The sequence below is a fragment of the Phyllostomus discolor genome, chromosome X (assembly GCF_004126475.2).
Source record: "Phyllostomus discolor isolate MPI-MPIP mPhyDis1 chromosome X, mPhyDis1.pri.v3, whole genome shotgun sequence".
Lineage (NCBI taxonomy): Eukaryota > Metazoa > Chordata > Mammalia > Chiroptera > Phyllostomidae > Phyllostomus > Phyllostomus discolor.
The window spans coordinates 60135955-60154217 of NC_050198.1; the positions used below are offsets into that span (position 1 = coordinate 60135955).

At 42.5% G+C, this 18263-nt stretch overlaps 1 protein-coding gene across 3 annotated transcripts in view; it reads right to left on the reverse strand.

Annotated features, from left to right (window-relative positions):
• Positions 1 to 11070: 11070 nt before the first annotated feature.
• DRP2 (dystrophin related protein 2) overlaps positions 11071 to 18263 on the reverse strand; it is a 50838-nt gene continuing 43645 nt past the window's right edge. For all 3 annotated transcript variants that reach the window (XM_036016330.1, XM_028523262.2, XM_036016331.1), the window contains 3 exons: positions 12862 to 13099; positions 11614 to 11734; positions 11071 to 11303 (listed from right to left, as the gene is read on the reverse strand). In XM_036016330.1, coding sequence (XP_035872223.1) covers positions 11179 to 11303; positions 11614 to 11734; positions 12862 to 13099 — 484 coding nt within the window. In that variant the 3' untranslated portion in view covers positions 11071 to 11178. The remainder of the gene's footprint in view (positions 11304 to 11613; positions 11735 to 12861; positions 13100 to 18263) is intronic.

The window sequence follows — 18263 nt, forward strand, 5'->3', positions numbered from 1 at the left end:
CTGGAATTTCAAAAGCAGGTAGAGAGATGTGATAAAAATGGCAGTTCCAATATTTGCATTAAATTATGTTGTAGTGGAACAAACCCACGGTTGGAATCCCAGCTCTGCTATCCACCTTGGGCAAGTTCCTACACCTCTTTGACCCTCTATTTCCTCATCTGGAAATCAAGGGTGATAACACTTATTACCAAGAAGTATCTGAGGGTTTTCTGGAAGCAGCCAAGCTAGATTTAGGTCTGGTCCCAATTAATGAAGTTGGTGTTGCTGTAGGAAATGCACTTGCAAGTTTTCTCTGCCACTTCAGGTGCTCGCATTCCAAGTTGAGGTTAGTAAGCCAAGGACAGGGAAGGGGAGGTCAGTATGTATGGGAAGGGCCTATGGAGGAGGGATGAAGACAGAAGGAATGCTGGAGACTAATTAATGTAGGGAAGAAGTGGGACTAAAGGAGATAGACATGTTAACAGAAAACAAAATGAAGCCAAGTTTAGGAAAGAAGTTAGAGGACAGCTTGAAAATCAAGATATAAAAACAAATTTTCCCCAGAAACCCAGAATAAAAGATGAGAACAAAGAAAGTGGGGGAAAGGAATTGAGTGTCAGCGGCAGTGTCAGAATGTGAAAGAAGAGGGATGGTTTGAAAAGAAGATAGGTCTTTTCAGATGAAGGAAGGCAGGAGACTGGAACAGAAATGGATAAAATAAAGTAACCTAGAGACATGGCTGAAGAGACAGGTCAGTGGGAGTGGCACATATGCATAAGTGGCATCAAGGGGTCAGAGAGGTAGAAAAGCCCTATCCAGCCCCTGTCCAATACTTCAGCCCAGGAACAGCTAGAGCTATAATGAGTGGCAAGAAGAAAGGGAAGACAACAGGAAGGGACAAGGTCAAATTCATGTATCTGCAGTGCCCTTCCATTCCCTCTACTACCTTATCTCATTGTAACCCTGGGTAACTGCTTCACCACTGCTTCACCCTCCAGTTGGCTAAGGCTTATTGCCACCCTGACTTTCCACCCCCCCACACACCACACACACACACACACACACACACACACACACACAATACCTCAAAGATTTTTTTATAGACAAGTAGTTCGGACTTTTGCATGTTATAGACCTGCACTGTCCAATATGGTACCCACTAGCCACATGTGACTTTTGTATACTTTACATATAGTTAGCCAGAATTTAGATGTGTGGTAAGTGTAAAATATACAGAGGGTTTCTGTAGAGGGACTACCCTGTTCCAGCACCCTGAAAACCTCACACTATCCACATAGGCCATGTAGGCATGGTTCAAGTGCAGGTTTCCCTGGGCCTTGGTGGAACACTCTGCAATCCTACTGAAACACAGGAAGATAGTTTTATGAAGAGCTACTTCTAGAAACCATTCTAACTCACCTCCTTATCTCAGGGAGGCTGCCAAAAGGCACTTTCTCATCCACCTCCTTCATTCTGATAAGGCATGGGAAATTCTGCCTGCTTCACAGCCCCAAAGGCCATAATCTGCTTGGCTGGAATGTGGAATTGGCTACTCAGCAACAGAGTGTCCACCTATTCATACTGCATGTCATAAGGCCCCTTTTGTTCCAGTGTTATCCTGATGGACAAGAGACACAAGGACCTAATACCCTTAAGGCTCTTATTTTTGCTTTCTTTATAAGTAATAGATTCTCTAGATCTAAGTTGATTTTTTTCTAAAGTTATATTTTATTGATTATGCTATTACAGTTATCCCCATTTTTACCCATTGCCCCCTTCCACCCAGCACCTCCCACTCCCTCAGTCAATCTCCGCACCATTGTCCGTGAGTCATGCATATAAGTTCTTTGGATACTCCATTTCCAATAGTGTACTTTACATCTCGATGGCTATCCTGTAACTTCCTATTTGTACTTCTTAATCCCCTCACCTCTTCACTCACTCCCCCACATCCTCTTCCCTCTTGGCAACCATCAAAACAATCTCTGTATCTATGATTCTGTCTCTGTTCTTTTTGTTTACTTAGTATATTTTTTAGATTCAATTGTTGATAGATATGTATGGTTTGCCATTTTATTGTTCATAGGTTTGATCTTCTTTTACTTAAATAAGTCTCTTTAACATCTCATATAATAATGGTTTGGTGATGATGAACTCCTTTAGTTTTTTCTTGTTTGGGAAGCTCTTTATCTGTCCTTCAACTCTAAGTGATAGCTTTGCTGGGTAGAGCAATCTTGGCTGTAAGTCCGTGCTTTTCATGACTATGAATATTTCTCACCAATCCCTCTGGCCTACAAAGTTTCTTTTGAAAAATCAGTTGACAGACTTAAGGGAACTCCTCTGTAGGTAACTAACTGCTTTTCTCTTACTGTTTTTAAGATTCTCTCTTTATTGTGAAACTTGGCATTTTAATTATGATGTATCTTAGAGAGTGGGCCTCTTTGCATCCATCTTATTTGGGACTCTGTGCTTCCTGGATTGGCATGTCTATTTCTTTCACCAAATTAGGGAAGTTTTCTTTCACTATTTTTTCAGATTTCCAATTTCTTGCTCTTTCTCTTGTCCTTCTGGCACCAAATTGATGTGAATGTTGGAATGCTGGAAGTTGTCCCAGAGGCTGCTTACACTATCCTCATTTTTTAGGATTCTTTTTTCTTCTTGTTGTTCTGACTGGTTGTTTTGCTTCCTTATGTTCCAAATCATTGATTCGATCCTTGGTTTCATCCGTTCTACTGTTATTTGTTCTTTATTTTAATTAGTGTAGCCTTAGTAATACTGTAAATTGTTCTTTATTTCAATTAGTGTAGCCTTAGTTTCTGACTGGATCTTTTTAATGCTGTTGAGGTTCTCACTAAGTTCCTTGAGCATCATTATAACCAGTGTTTTGAACTCTCCATCTGATATACTGCTTTTCTCCATTTTGTTTAGTTCATTTTCTGGAGTTTTGATCTGTCCTTTCATTTGGACCATGTTTCTTTATCTCTTCATTTTGGCAGTTTCCATGTTTGTTTTTATATATTAGGTTGAGCTGTTATGACTCCCTATCTTGGTAGCTTGGCCTAATGTAGTAGGTGTCCTGTATGGTCCACTGGCACAGTCTCCCCTATCACCCAAGCTGGGTACTCAAGGTACACTCTTTGTATGGGTTGAGTATACCATCCTCTTGTAGTTGAGCCTTGATTGCTGTTGGCAGATCAATGGGAGGGATTTACCCAGGCCAGTCAGCTGCAAGGACTGACTGTTAACACTGACCACCAACCTCTGCACTCTGTGGAGGATCAGCTGGGTAGGGGCAGGGTAGTGGTGCTCTGATGTGGTCTATAGCTATACACTGGGTGCTGCAGGCCAAGGTCAGCCCCCATCTGTGTTTTGATTGGGGCCACCTTCCCTGAGCTATAAAGCAATCCAAGATGGCAGTTCCTTGTGCTGGCCTTGGGGAATCCCAGGTGAGGCTACGCTGTGAATCTAGGCTGGATGCTGCTAATGCTGGGCCTGGAGCCACTTAATAAGAGGCACAGGGGATCTGAGGGTGCACTGAGCCTGGCTGTTGTTTGTTTGATAGGACTTAGGAAGTCGTGAAGTGTGAGCCAAGACCAACCATTCTTATGGAAAAGTCATGGTTAACAGTTAGGGTGGGCCCATAGTTGGATGGTATGGAGTCTCAGGGGATCTCCAGGGTGGGGCCAAACAGTGTTAGCCAAGTTGATGGAGTCTCAGATATAGTGCCCGTGTGCTAGCTCTGTGGCTCTATGGAGGGAGGGCTCACAAAAGGGACAATAACCTCTGTCCACCTTTCTGTCTGAGAAAGCTGTCCCCCAGCTACTGCTTTTATGGCAGACACTTAACTTCATCCCTGTATGCCACTGGTGCCTTTCAAGCTGCTACCCCAATGCTAAAGCTGAAAGGGAATGAGTCTGAGTAAGTTCGTGTCTAAGTTCTTTAAGGGAAACTGCTTGGGACTCCAGAAGTTTCTTCCATTGACTCAATCCCCACTGGCTTTTTCAGCCAGTGATGAGGACTCAAATGTTGGAAAATTTTAGTTTTAGGTAATTGTGGGGAACTCCATCCCATGGAGCTCTCCTGGCTGCTGAGGATGAGAATAAGTTGTCCCAGACACAATCTGTTGTCCTGGTGGGAAAGAGGGTGGAGATTCCCTCTAATGAAGCATGCCCTGAGCCCTTCTCTGAAACAACTTTTATTAGGATCAGTATATGCAGGGGTATACATCATGCATGCATAACTCATCAATCAATTCCCAAAGGCTATAGTTAATAGAAAACAGATATTATCTATAGATAACAATTGAAGGAACACAAAATTCTGCCTCAGGTTAGGGTCTGTTAGATGTGCTGATGCCAGATGGTCCTGTTTCGTGAGATAAGGAGTTCACTCCCTATGCTTATCTGGTTTATACCAACAGGGCTATACAAAGCAAAGCAGGCTTCAAAAGGTACAATGCATTCTTCAGGCCTGGTTTCTCACAGGAACCCTCGGTGCTAGCACTGGGTCAAACCTGCCTCCTGCATTCTCAGCATTCTGGTCATGACTTACAGGCCTCTCTCAAGGCCTTGCTCGCAAAGGGCTACAGTCTTCAATGCCATGCAAAGTGGTCCCTAACAGGTAATAGCTAGTAAGCTTAGTAATCAATGCATGTAAAAAGCTATTGTTTCAGGAATTGAAGGTATTACCCACCTTGACTCCAGGAGACCATATGCAATTCCACCTTTGTGCCTCAGGAGGACTGCAAGCAATCAAGATGGTATCTGAGCCATATGCCCACCTCCCAGGATACAGATAAAGACCATAGCCCAGGACACAGATGAAAGAATGCTGCAACTTTGTATCTGATTAACCATTTCCCTGAATTCCAAATACCTTACCTACATTTTTCTTCTCCTTATAAAAAGGGTCAGTTTAAAATGGAATATGAAATGGTCTGTTAGGGTACATAACCCACTGTCTTCTCAGATTGCTGGCCATCTGAATAAAGCACCCACAAAAGTTCCATCCCTGTCTCTGCTTATTGGTTGTGGTAGTGACAGGCAGCATGAATGATGGCTTTTCTGGTTTCACCAGGAGTTATGGGGACTTATATTCCTGGCACTAGAACCCTGGGCTGGGGGGGCCTGGTGTGGGGCTGGGACTCCTTGCTCCTGAGATATCCCTCCTAAATTTTTATCTACCACATGCGGGTGTGGGAGCAGCCTATTCAGCATCTCTGCCCTCCTACTAGTCTGGATGGATGTGTTTCTTTTAAATTCCATAGTTGTCAGACTTCCATTCAACTTGATTTCTGGGTGATGATTCTATATTTTAGTTATAATTTTGACATGGTTGTGCAAGGAGGCAAACCATGTTTACTTATGCTACCATCTTGTTGGGATTTTATTTCTTTACCAGCAGAATCTATAAGCCTGTTTGACAACTTCTAAGACATTTTTTTAAAAGGAATATAAAATATCTTATTATTAAGAATTGTTTTGTACTGATTACATTTTTGGAATGATAATAATATTAAGGATTGTGGCGTTAAATAAAATATACCATTAAAATTAGTTTCACCCATTTGTTTTTACTTTTTAATAAGGCTGCTGAAAAAATTTAAATTGCATATGTGTCTCCCTTTATATTTCTATTGGACAGAGCTGTTATAGATTGGTGAAAAAAGAAAAACTGGTGGTAGTGAAGATGGACCGACAGACTTGTAATTTCCCATTTGTAAAAAACTATCACTAAAAAAGAAAAAAACAAAAAACAAACAAACAAAAAAAAACTATCACTACCAATTCACAGGGATGTACGAGATCTGTCTGGGGTAAGTCCAGCTATTGTTAACGTAACAACAGTTTGTGCAACATCAATGTAACCTGGCAGCCAAGGAGAGTGGACTGGAATGTGTGTGTGTGTGTGTGTGTGTGTGAACAATGATGACTTCACTGTACTAGTCAGTGGGGGTGGTAGATGCCATTGAATGAGCATGTATATTGTGTGGCCATCACATTCAAAATGACTGAACAAGCAGAGGAATGGATCTGCATCAAATTTTGCATGAAGCTTGACTATTCTTCTGTGGAAACTATTTGAATAATTCACAAGGCCACAGCTATGGGCCACTGGTGATTGGCAGCTTCATCACAACAATGTACCTACTCATGCATCACATCTTGTTCAGCTTTTTGGTGAAACATCAAAATCACCCAGGTGACTCAGCCCCTCTAAAACCCAGATTTGGTGCCATGACATCTGGCTTTTCCCAAAACTAAAATCACCTTTGAAAGGGAAGAGATTTCAGAATGTCAATGAGATTTAGGAAAATACGATGGGGCAGCTGATGGCAATTAGGAGAAATGTATGAGGTCCCAAGGTGTCTACTTTGAAGGGAACTGAGGTGTCATTGTCCTATGTACAATGTTTCTCATATCTTATCTTATTCAGTAAATGTCTCTATTTTTCATATTACATGAATGGATACTTTCTGGGTAGACTGTGCATATGTATATACAAGTATGTTTTCTAAGGGATAAACCTTTGACCTTTAAATTGAATAAAGGTAACTTTATGGAAACTTACTACATTGTCCTTCTTCACATATTATTTCAGGTGGTAAAAAAAATTCCTCAGATCAATGAGGATGGTATTGAGGAACCATTGCCATAAGTGCTCATTCTTTGAGGGGGTAATTTGTAGGGCCTTGAGAAGTAACTACTCCAAGTAACTGTGGTGGGTGCACCTAGTAGGAGTATGTTTTGGTCCAGTAGGTGTTGGACTCATCTGGTAACCTATGTTTTGCAATGTTTCTGTAGTCTCTTGGCCTACCCTTTCTTCCCACACACAAATAAGGAAAAGGTGTGTAATAACAGAGTCAAACAGTATATATAACCAGAGGAACCAAAGTAAACAAATACAAATTTATTCTTTTCAAAGGAGAATTCAAGGGAAAGGGGAGAAGCACCACAGTGAGTAGCAATCAAGGTTAACCAATTTGTTTCCAGTCCTGACCCTTCATCCCAAACTTTTCTAGACTAATGTGCTACCCTTGGCACCTCCCTCAAATCCCTTCCCTAACTCTCATCCTCATCACCAGTTCTTGCAGCTAGCAAACATCATAGTGGGCTTCAGTATAGCCTCAATACAACCCTGGGGATTCAGCAGGTCATACCCTCTTCCACAAATGCATCAGTTATGGGAGGAGATGTAGGCTGAGAGCTGAGCCCTGGCCTTGAGCCTTTCCCTCTCCCACAGCCGCAGGTGTTAAAAAAGTAAGAAGGAGCTGAAGTATTCCTTTGTTCCCAGAGACAGTTATTGACAAGGAAGCCTAGAAATAGAGGTGTCCTGCTGAGCAGCTAAGTCTCCATAGCCCTAAGGCAAGGGCCCATTTCTCTCCCAGGACTGTTTGTCTTTTATTTTTTATTTTTTAAAGATTTTATTTATTTATTTTTAGAGAGGGAAGGGAGGGAGAGAGAGAGAGAGAAAGAGAGAGAGAGAGAGAGAGATCAATGTGCAGTTGCTGGGGGCTGCGGCCCGCAACCCAGGGATGTGGCCTTACTGGGAATCGAACCTGCGACACTTTGGTTCGCAGCCCGCACTCAATCCACTGAGCTACGCCAGCCAGGGCTTGTTTGTCTTTTAAAGCAGCTACTTTCTTGGTTATCTGTCACCTATGTCAAAGAAACTTTGATGAGATTCTTGGCCTAAAATGGTTTCAGAGGCCATGAGTCTACCATTGAGAATGTGTGTTGAAGGAACTCTCTAGCCTGAAGCTGGATATGGAGCTCAGGTCCCAAACACACACCTCAGGCAGTAGACTATTCCTTTAAATGAATCTGGAGGCCTCTGTCTGGCCTCAGGATTTCTCATTACTGTGATCTATAAGCCCATTTCCTAGAGCAAAGAAATTCAAACAGGTTTCTCTGTAAGAAAATATTCCCAAACTTTAGGCCTTGAAGAAAATGGGTACTTGAGAGCCTTGATTTCAGCATTTCCATTCTGGAGAGAAGGGCACATGTCCTCCTGGGTAGGGCCCTCCCTAGGAAACCAAACAACAAACAGCCAGATGTCCTCCAGCCAGTCATGCTTTCCTAACAATTTCCTAGTCAACATGATTCCACTATGCTCTCACTACAGGCAAAGGCACCCTTCAAATGGCTTCTTGGCTTCTATCAGATTCTGTCAAGAATAAATCACCTATCAGTCCTAACTGTTCATTGATATTATTTGACAACAACCCCAGCAGACACATTCCTTATCACAGATGCTAACCCTGCAAGTCAGAGATTTTCCTCTGGCTGCCTACCCAGTAACTCCCTTCACCACAGTTTCAGTACAAGGACATACACTACACAGAATCACACACAATTCCTCTAGGAGACACATACATGACAGACACCTAATGGCATACAACACATCTCAGTAAATCCCACCCTAATTTGGATTTACAGTGCCCACAGATCCATTTACCTCACTGCAGGCATAGTGTTTGTACATAAGGCAGTGACCATCACCAGAGCCTTGAGTGATAAAGAGGCATACCTTGGAGATATTGCAGGTTCAGTTCCAGACCACCACAATAAGCCTCACAATAAAATGAGTTGTAATCTTTTTGCTGATGGAGGGTCTTGCCTTCAATTTGTTAAAAAAAAAAAAAAGCGCAACATCTACAAAGTGCAACAAACCAAAGTGCAATAAAACAAGGTATGCCTATACCCACCTCAGGCTTTAAGGTAAACACAGAACCACAAAGTGTCAGTGACCCTGGTAGTGAAAATTCAACTCTTGACCTGCTGATTCAATCCACCTAACACAAATCCTACATAACAAGATCTACAACTTCCCTATCATGCCTGGCCCACTGTGGTTGCCACAGGCCCTCAGCAGCCCTAGATCTCAAGGGAAGTGAGGGTTACATAAAGGATTTTCCAGGACTTCCCTGGTAAAAGATTGTTTCATAACATCTGCACTCCTAAGGCTTAAGCAACCATAAGCCTCAAAGACCCTGAATCTCTGTTTTATAGCAAATTTCTTCTATCCCATTCCTACTCACAATCTAGGCTCCTACCAATATAGATTCCCTCACTCATGTACAGATAGATACTCAGGCTTTGTGTTTGATGCCCACCTACCATGTGCTCATAATACATCCAGATATCCAAGTCTTTCTGCCCAGAGACCTTATGAACAATAAGGCAGATGTTGTGGCAGTGTGGGCTTCTGCCTTAATGTCCCCTGGTGATTCTAGAAGGTGGCAATGCTAGGCTTTTGGACACGAGCTGCTGCCCTCCCTCCCCTGTAGCAGATAAATCTAGCTTCCCAGTAGTTTTACCCACTGGCCCACTGCTTGGTTGTAACATAACACCCCAAGCATCTCAAACCCTCCTGACTTCAGTGGCAACCACAGGTTTCTTTGAGGCCCTGAGCCAGACTTAAGAACTAGAAAGGGATAGAAGATGTAATCTGTGTCTTAGCCTGACAAAGGCTAATAAAAGCCTGTTTGTTACTTCTTTTCTGCATGGGGTAGGTAAAGCTTGGATTTGCTCTATTTTGGTACCTGAACTATCCTTCAGAGGACCCTGGGAAAATTCATCCAAGACCCAGGTCTCAAGGAGACAAGAATTGGAATGAGCAAAGAGAAGAGAGTGACTCTTCCTGTTAGATTCCTCTGTGACCACAGGCTTCTGTTGCTTTGGTCTTGAAGACAACACACTTGAAACATGAATGGAGACACATCATAGGGGAGCAGGCAGGATGTATCTATCTGTTCAACCAGAGGCTTGGGCTAACAAAGAGCAAGGCAGAACATTAATACTTTGAGAGGTATTAGAATTTAATGTGTGAGTGATGCCAGGGGTGTACTGATGTACAGTAGATATGTATGCATATAAACTTATATAAATAAAGTCAATTTCAGGGTTCTAGCTTATAAAGCTCCTTTTGAAAGAAAGCTGCTTAAGTAGGCTCTGACTCCGTTCAAAGTTCCCAAGCTCACTCCCACCTCTCCCCACTATCTGCCCTAAACAGTTTCCAGATAAAGGGATCTTGGTATATGTTGCCTAGGAGGAACTAGTTTAGTTGGAGGTTTGGGTTCACCTTCCAGGGTTAGAAAGAATAGTTTTCTGCAAAGGAAGGCTATGCTCTTGCCTGTATGGAAAGTAGCCAGTGGATCCTATGAATAGGCTGCTATTCAGGGTGGCCTATTACATCTGTTTTAGGATTAGCTGGGGAAAATCAGCCACTTCCTCCAATTCAGTCTAAAAGAAGCAAGGGTGTTGGGCAGCTACACTCCTCCAGGCTAGTGGGTTGCTTCTCCTTTCTCACCCAAGGAGAGCAAGTTCTCCTTGCTAAGTAAGCTGCTGCCCCTCCCCAAGGACTGTGAGGGCAGGCTCAGAAGAGCCAAGGGGGCTTCAGTTAGATTTCCAGAGCCACTCAGCTTGTCTCTCAGGATGCTGAGGCCTTCAGGATAGAGGAAGCTCAGGAGTTAAAAAAAAAAAAAAACCTAAGCTCATAAGTAATTCTTTAATGTTTCCAAATGTAAGGTAGAAGTGGGAACCAGAATGAACAGTTCCCCCCTTAAGGAAGGTCTGCCAGGAACAGAGGCAGAGGAACCGAAGATATTTGAGGAGAAAACAATATCTAAGTAGTATCACGATGGCTAGAGATATGCCTCTGAGCTGAAGTAATATGACACATGCTGCCCAGATTTTTCAGGGTCACTTTGATGGAGAGGGGGTATCTCGAGGATACCCTTTTACCTCCCTGATTTGGGCCAGAGAGTAGAGCTAACCCCTGTGAGTTCATAATGCTGGGACCCGGGGGTCATTAGGCTTTCCAATCTCCATAGTTCCACGGAGAAGAAAAGGCAACAGCAAGCACTGTTTTGCTTTGCAAGGCAGCTTCTTTGATCCCCACCTGAGTGTCCTCCAAGTGCTATTTCCTTCAGCTACAACAGGAATGTACTTAAGGAACATCTCAAACTTGAGGATTTAAAGGCCCATTTTTAGAGCCAGAGGAATCATACCTCTCCCTTCCCTGGCCCTTACACACCCACCTCACATACCACCAGATCCCTGCTGCTGCCCAGAGCCCATATAATTCTGGCTGAGAAATGTAGGACCAGTGGGGACTGGAAAGTTTGGGTGAAGGTTGAGGACGGCTTTGACAGAACTAGGAGAGGACTATGGTCTATAGGATGGGGATCTGGCTCCATCAAGAGGCCAACAGGGTGTTGGCAGTCACATCAGAGCTTTGCATACTGGGGAAAGCATGACGAAGTTTCTTCATAATGTCCTCCAAGCACAGGCTGACATCTTGGCTCTTTGAATTCACACCATCTGTATTGGAAAATAGAAATTTTGAAAAGGAACTAGAGATTCCCTAATGTGGCCAAGGGGTTGAGGTAGGGCACCACCAGCTGATGGGCAAACCCACAGCATTTGTGTCTTCTGGGCACAATGTATAGTACATGGGAGGTGCTCAATATACATGTATAGAATAAGCAAATGAATGAATCAGTCAGTAAGCCAATCATTCCTGATATGCTATGAGAAGAAACCAGATCCAGCCATAGCAGAACCTTAGGCAGGTACTCTGGGGAATGACAAAGCATGGAGGAAGGGGCTGGAAAGGGCTGGTGTAACTCACCTTCAGCCTCAGTGTTTGGAGTGGTCTGTTCCTTCTCCTGGGGGTGACTGCTTTCTGACTGCAGTGGAGAGGAAGCTAGGGATGAGCCTGCAGAGCCATTGCCATCTGATTCGGTGGGTGGCTAACAAGAGGTAATGCATGACTTAAATTGCTTTGCTTTCCTGACCTTATTTGACAGACTTCTGAACTTAGAAGGGGCCTTAGAGACTTCATGCCCATCTTTTTGTCCTTAGAAAACTTTGGTAGTGCCCAAACAGTGGTCTCCTATTTGATGGAACTTCTTAAAATATTTGATTAGCAATTACCTTCCTTCTTTAACATGTGTCAAAGTCTCCCAGTTCTTATAAGAATGGTATTACAACTAAAGGTCTCTTGCTGTCATTTCAGCTACAATTGAGCTGTTTAAAACCCAATTCTGTAGAACTGTAGAGTTGCACACCCAATCTTCAGTTCATAACATATCATATGTTAGAGACCTCCACGCATCTAGAGGCCATCCCTTGGATGATATGGGGAAGATGCAGGGGGTGGTATCACTTGGTATGTATAATAATAATAGGTAACATTTATCAAGTGTTTACTATATTCCATTGTGCTAAATTCTTTAAATGCATTATTTCATTTTATGTTCACCAAATTCCATGAAGTTTGTATATTATATCCCTATTTGATAAATCAGGGGGGTACTGGGGCTTAGTGAAACTAAGTAACTTTGCTAACACTTTACAGGCAGTAACTGGCAGAGCCACATTCAAACACAGGGCAGTCTGGCTCCAGACCTACACTATATCATATATACTACCTCTCAAAGAAGAAAAAAAAAACAAAAATTAACAAGTGCTTCCATCATGACAAAAATCTTTTTCTTGTCAAGCATGTCCAAACTTGCTTTTTTCCAGCAAAATCAATGTTTTGGATGAATGATTTTTTTTAACTTTGTTCTTTCAATACTGGGCTCAAATGGGTTATAGGGAAGTGGGTTCTCAGAAGTTCTCCTCTGCCCCAGGCCCTGAGAGTACCAGACAAGGGTGGAGTGAAAGCTAGATGGAAGGGAATTGGACAAGAAATGAGACATACCAGGCCTTTCCTTCTCCACCTTCCCCAATTATCAGCCCAATTGTCTTCAGAAAGTCATCTAAGAGTCATGGCTAAGGATCTCTTTGTTTCCACCCCATTGTCACACTCCCCAGCTCCCCACCTATATCTCAGCAGGGGCTGCTCTGGTGTTTTTCCTGGCTTCAGCCTCACCTGCAGGAGCAGTTCCCTTAAGCGCTGCAGCTGAGACTCTAGTTGCTTGTTGTGGTCTTCAAGGATCTGCATGCGTGTCTCCAGGCGGCTCTTATGCTGCCGAAGGATCCGGGCCTCAGCCAGAAGCTCCTCATTGCGGTGGTCCTGTGCTCCCTCAGCAGTGCCTTCAGCCAAAGCGGGCGCCTCAGCAGCCTCCTCATGCTGCCACTTTAGGCGCCTCAGCTCTCCCTGAAGAATTCTGCCAATGACAAAGAAGCCAAGACCTATAGCCCCACTGAAGGGTTGACTCTCCAGGTCCCAAATGACCCCTCTTTAAAAAAAATTGTATTTTTTTTCAATTACACTTGTCACCATTTTCCCCCATTACTCTCCCCTGCCCTGCCTACCCCTTCTCCGATACTCAATCCTCCCCTCATTGTCCTTGTCCATGGGTCCTTTATACATGACCCTTAACTTGAACATTTTCCTTATTTCCCCTGTTATCCCCCTCCCCTCCCCTTTGGTCACTGCAAGTTTGTTCTTAACCTCAGTGTCTCTGGTTCTATTTTGCTTGCTCATTTCTTTTGTTGATTGGGTTCCACTTCTAGATGAGATCATATGGTGTTTGTCTTTCACTGCCTGGCTTGTTTCACTTAGCATAATGCTCTCCAGTTTCATCCATGCTGTCATGAAGGGTAGGAGCTCCTTCTTTCTCTGCTGCATAGTATTCCATTGTGTAAATGTACCACAGTTTTTTCATCCACTCATTTACTGATGGACACTTAAACTGTTTCCAGGGCTTGGCCATTGTAAATAGTGTTGCTATGAACACTGGGGTGCACAGGTTCTTTTGAATTGGTGTTTCAGGATTCTTAGGATATAATCCTAGCAGTGGAATTGCTGGGTCAAAAGGCAGTTCCGTCTTTAGGTTTTTGAGGAAATTCCATTCCATTTTCCACAGTGGCTACACCAGTCTCCATTCACACCAACAGTACACTAGGGGTCCCTTTCTCCACAACATCACCAGCATCTGTTTGTTGTCTTGTTTATGATGACCATTCTGACTGGTGTGAGCTGGTATCTCATTGTGGTTTTAATTTGCATTTCCCTGATGGCTAGTGATATTGAGCTTCCTTTAATATGTCTAGGGGCCTTCTGTATGTCCTCCTTGGAGAAGTGTCTGTTCAGGTCCTTTGCCTACTTTTTAATTGAATTGTTTGCCTGCATTGTGTGGAGTCATGTGAGTTCTTTATATATTTTGGAGATCAAACCCTTGTCTGAGGTATCATTGGCAAATATATTTTCTCATATGGTTGGTTCCCTTTTCATTTTCCTGATGTTTTCTTTAGCAGTGCAGAAGCTTTATATTTTGATGAAGTCCTATTTGTTTATTCTTCCCTTTACATCCCTTGCTCTAGGGGACATATTGGTGAAAATATTTCTGTGTCGGATACCTGAAATTTTCCTGCCTCTGTTTTCCTCTAGAACTTTTATGGTGTTGCACCTTATATTTAAGTATTTTAGCCATCTTGAGTTTATTTTTGTGCATGGTGTAAGCTGCTTGTCAAGTTTCATTTTTTTTCATGTAAAATTCAGATCTCCCAACACCATTTATCAAAGAGGCTATTTTTACTCCATTTTGTGCTTCTGCCCCCTTTGTTTAATATTAATTGACCATAGAAACATGGGGTTTTTTTCTGTGCTCTCTATTCTGTTCCCTTGATCTATGTGTGTGTTCTTATGCCAGTACCAGACTGTTTTGATTACAGTGGCCTTTTAATATAGTTTGATATCAGGTATTGTGATCCCTCCTACTTTGTTCTTCTTTCTCAAAATTGCTAAGGCTGAGGACTTCTGGCCAAGATGGAGGTGTGGATAGACACACTGTGCTTCCTTGCACAACCAAAATAAGGACAACAACAATTTAGAAACAAAATAACAATCAGAACTTACAGAAAATTGAACTGTATGGAAGTCCAACAACCAAGGAGTTAAAATAGACACATTCATTCAGACAGGGAAGAGGATCGGAGTTGGTGGCCAGGTGGAGAGGGGTTGCAGCAAAAAAAGCAGTGGCACCAGGTGTGCAAGGCAGCAGCTGACAAACCACGGGCGTGCAGGGTGCACAAGACAGCAGTGGGTAGACCCTGGGCACTGGGTGACAATGGGCAGACCCAGTGAGTCAGTGATTGTGAAGTGGGGCACATCATGCAAGGCAGCTGGCTGACCAGGCAGTCCCACATTCATGCATGCACATAAACCAGGCAAAACTGGAAACCAAGACAAACCACGTAACCCAGGGTCCTAGAATGGGGAAATAAAGCCTCAAAACACCAATTGAAAACACCTGTGGGGGACAAGGTGCCAGGAGAGACTCCCAGCCTCACAGGAGAGTTCTTTGGAGAGACCCACGGGGTCCTAGAATGTACACAAACCCACCCACACAGGAATCAGCACGACAAAGGCCCAGTTTGCTTGGGGGAAGTGGTGGAAGGGACTGAAATCTGACAGAGAGCGTAGGAAGCTCCATTGTTCCCTCTCAGACCCCTACTCCACATACAGCATCACAACCCAGCGATGTGGGTTGCTGTGCCCTGGTGAACACCTCAGGTTCTGCCCCTCATACATAACAGGTGCGACAAGACAAAACAAAATGGCCCAAATGGAAGAACAAATCAAAACTCCACAGCAAATACAACTAAGTGATGAAGAGATAGTGAACCTATCAGATGCACAGTTCAAAGCACTGGTGATAGGGATGCTCACAGAATTGGTTGAATTTGGTCGCAAATTAGATGAAAAAATGAAGGCTACACTAAGTGAAATGAAGGAAAATGCACAGGGAACCAATAGTGATGGGAAGAAAATGGACTCAAATCAATGGAGTGGACCAGAAGGAAGAAAGAAACAACCAAACAGAAAAGAATGAAGAAACAAGAATTCAAAAAAATGAGGAGAGGCATAGGAACCTCTAGGACATCTTTAAACATTCCAACATCTGAATTATAGGGGCACAAGAAAGGGAAGAGGAAGAGTAACAAGTGGAACAGTTATTTGAACAAATAATAAAGGAGAACTTCCTCAATCTGGCCAAGGAAATAGGCTTCCAGGAAGTCCAGGAAGCTCAGAGAGTCCCAAAGAAGTTGGACTCAAGGAGGAACACACCAAGGTACATCATAATTACATTACACAAGATTAAAAATAAGGAGAGAATCCTAGAAGCAACAAGAGATAAGGAGACAGTAACCTACAAAGGAGTTCCCATTAGACTGTCAGCTGATTTCTCAAAAGAGACCTTGCAGGCAAGAAGGGGCTGGAAAGAAGTATTCCAAGTCATGAAAGGCAAAGACCTACATCCAAGATTGCTCTATCCAGCAAAAGCTTTCATTTAGAATGGAAGGGCAGATAAAGTGCTTCTCAGATAAGGTCAAGTTGAAGGAGTTCATCATCACCAAGCCCTTATTATATGAAATGTTAAAGGGACTTATCTAAGAAAAAGAAGATAAGAAACATAAATAGTAAAATGACAGCAAACTCATAATTATTAACAACCACACCTAACACAAAAACAAAAGCAAGCTAAACAATCAACTAGAACAGGAACAGAACCACAGAAATGGAGATCACATGGAGGGTTAGCAACAGGGGAGTGGGAGAAGGAGAGAGGGGAAAAGGTGTGGAGAATAAGTAGCATAGATGGTAGGTAGAAAATAGACAGGGGGAAGGCAAGAATAGTATGGGAAATGTAGACTCTAAAGAACTTATGACACATGGACATGTACTAAAGGGGGTGTGCAGGGTGGAGGGGAATGAAGGGGGGAAAATGGGACAACTGTCATAGCATAATCAATAAAATATATTTTTTAAACAACTATGGTACATTTACACAGTGGAATAGTATGTAGCAGAAAGAAAGAAGGAGCTCCTACCCTTTGCAACAGCATGAATGGAACTGAAGAGCATTATGCTAAGTCAAATAATCCAGGAGATGAGGGACAAATACCATGTGATCTCACTTTTAACTGGAATTTAATCAATAAAACAAACAAGCAAGCAAAATATAACCAGAAACACTGAAATTAAGAACAATCTGACAGTAACCACACAGGAGGTGGGAGGGGATAATGAGGGAAGGGGGTAAGGGTTTTCAGGAACAATTGTAGAGGACACATGGACAAAACCAAGGGGGTGTGGGAGCAAGGGAGGCAGGTGAGGAAAACTGGGGTGGGTAAGGAGTGGTGGGGGGTAAATGCAGACAACTGTAATTGAACAACAATAAAATAATTTTTTAACCTAAAAAAATAATTGCTAGCCCTGGCTGGTGTAGCTCAGTGGCTTGAGCGCGGGCTGCAAACCGAAGTGTTGCAAGTTCGATTCCCAGTCAGGGTACATGCCTGGGTTGCAGGCCATGACCCCCAGCAACCACACATTGATTTTTTTCTCTCTCTCTCTCTCTCTCTCTCTCTCTCTCTCTCTCTCTCTCTCTCTCTCTCTCCCTCCCTTCCCTCTCTAAACATAAATAAATTTAAACAAAAATAATAATTGCTAAGGCTATGTGGGGTCTTTTATGGTTCCATATAATTATTTGTTTCATACCTGTGAATTATGTCATTGGCATTTCAATAGTGATAGTGTTGAATCTATAAATTGCTTTGGATAGTATGGACATTTTGATGATGTTAATTTTTCCAACCCAAGAACATGGTCTATGCTTCTATTTATTTGTGTCTTCCTTAACTTCTTTCTTCAGTGTTGTATAGTTTTCTGAGTACAGGTCTTTTACCTCCTTGTTTAGGTTTATCCCTACATACTTTATTTTTCTTGTTGCTATAGTAAATGGAATTTTTTCCCTAATTTCTGTTTCTATTTCATTGTTGGTGTACAAAAATGCCTTTGATTTTTAATATTGACTTTGTATCCTGCTGTTTTGCCAAATTCACTTATTATGTCGAGTGGTTTTTTGGTGGATTCCATAGGGTTTTCTATGTATACTATGATGTCCTCTACAAACAATGACAGTTTTACTTCATCCTTTCCAATTTGGATGTCTTTTATTTCTTCTTCTTATCTGATCACTGTGGCTAGGACTTCCAATACTATGTTGAATAGAAGTGGTGAGAGTGGACATCCTTGTCTTGTTCCTGATTTTAGTGGGAAAGCTTTTAGTTTTTGCCTGTTGAGTATGATGTTGGCTGTAAGTTTCTCATATATGGCCTTTATTTTGTTGAGGTATACTCCCCCTACTCCCACTTTGCTGAGTGTTTTTATCATACATAGATGCTATACTTTATGAAATGATTTTTTCAGCATCTATTCATGCAATCATGTAATATTTGTCTTTCATTTTGTTTATGTGATGTATTACACTTATTGATTTGTGAATATTGTACCATGCTTGCATCCTTGGGATGAATCCCATTTGA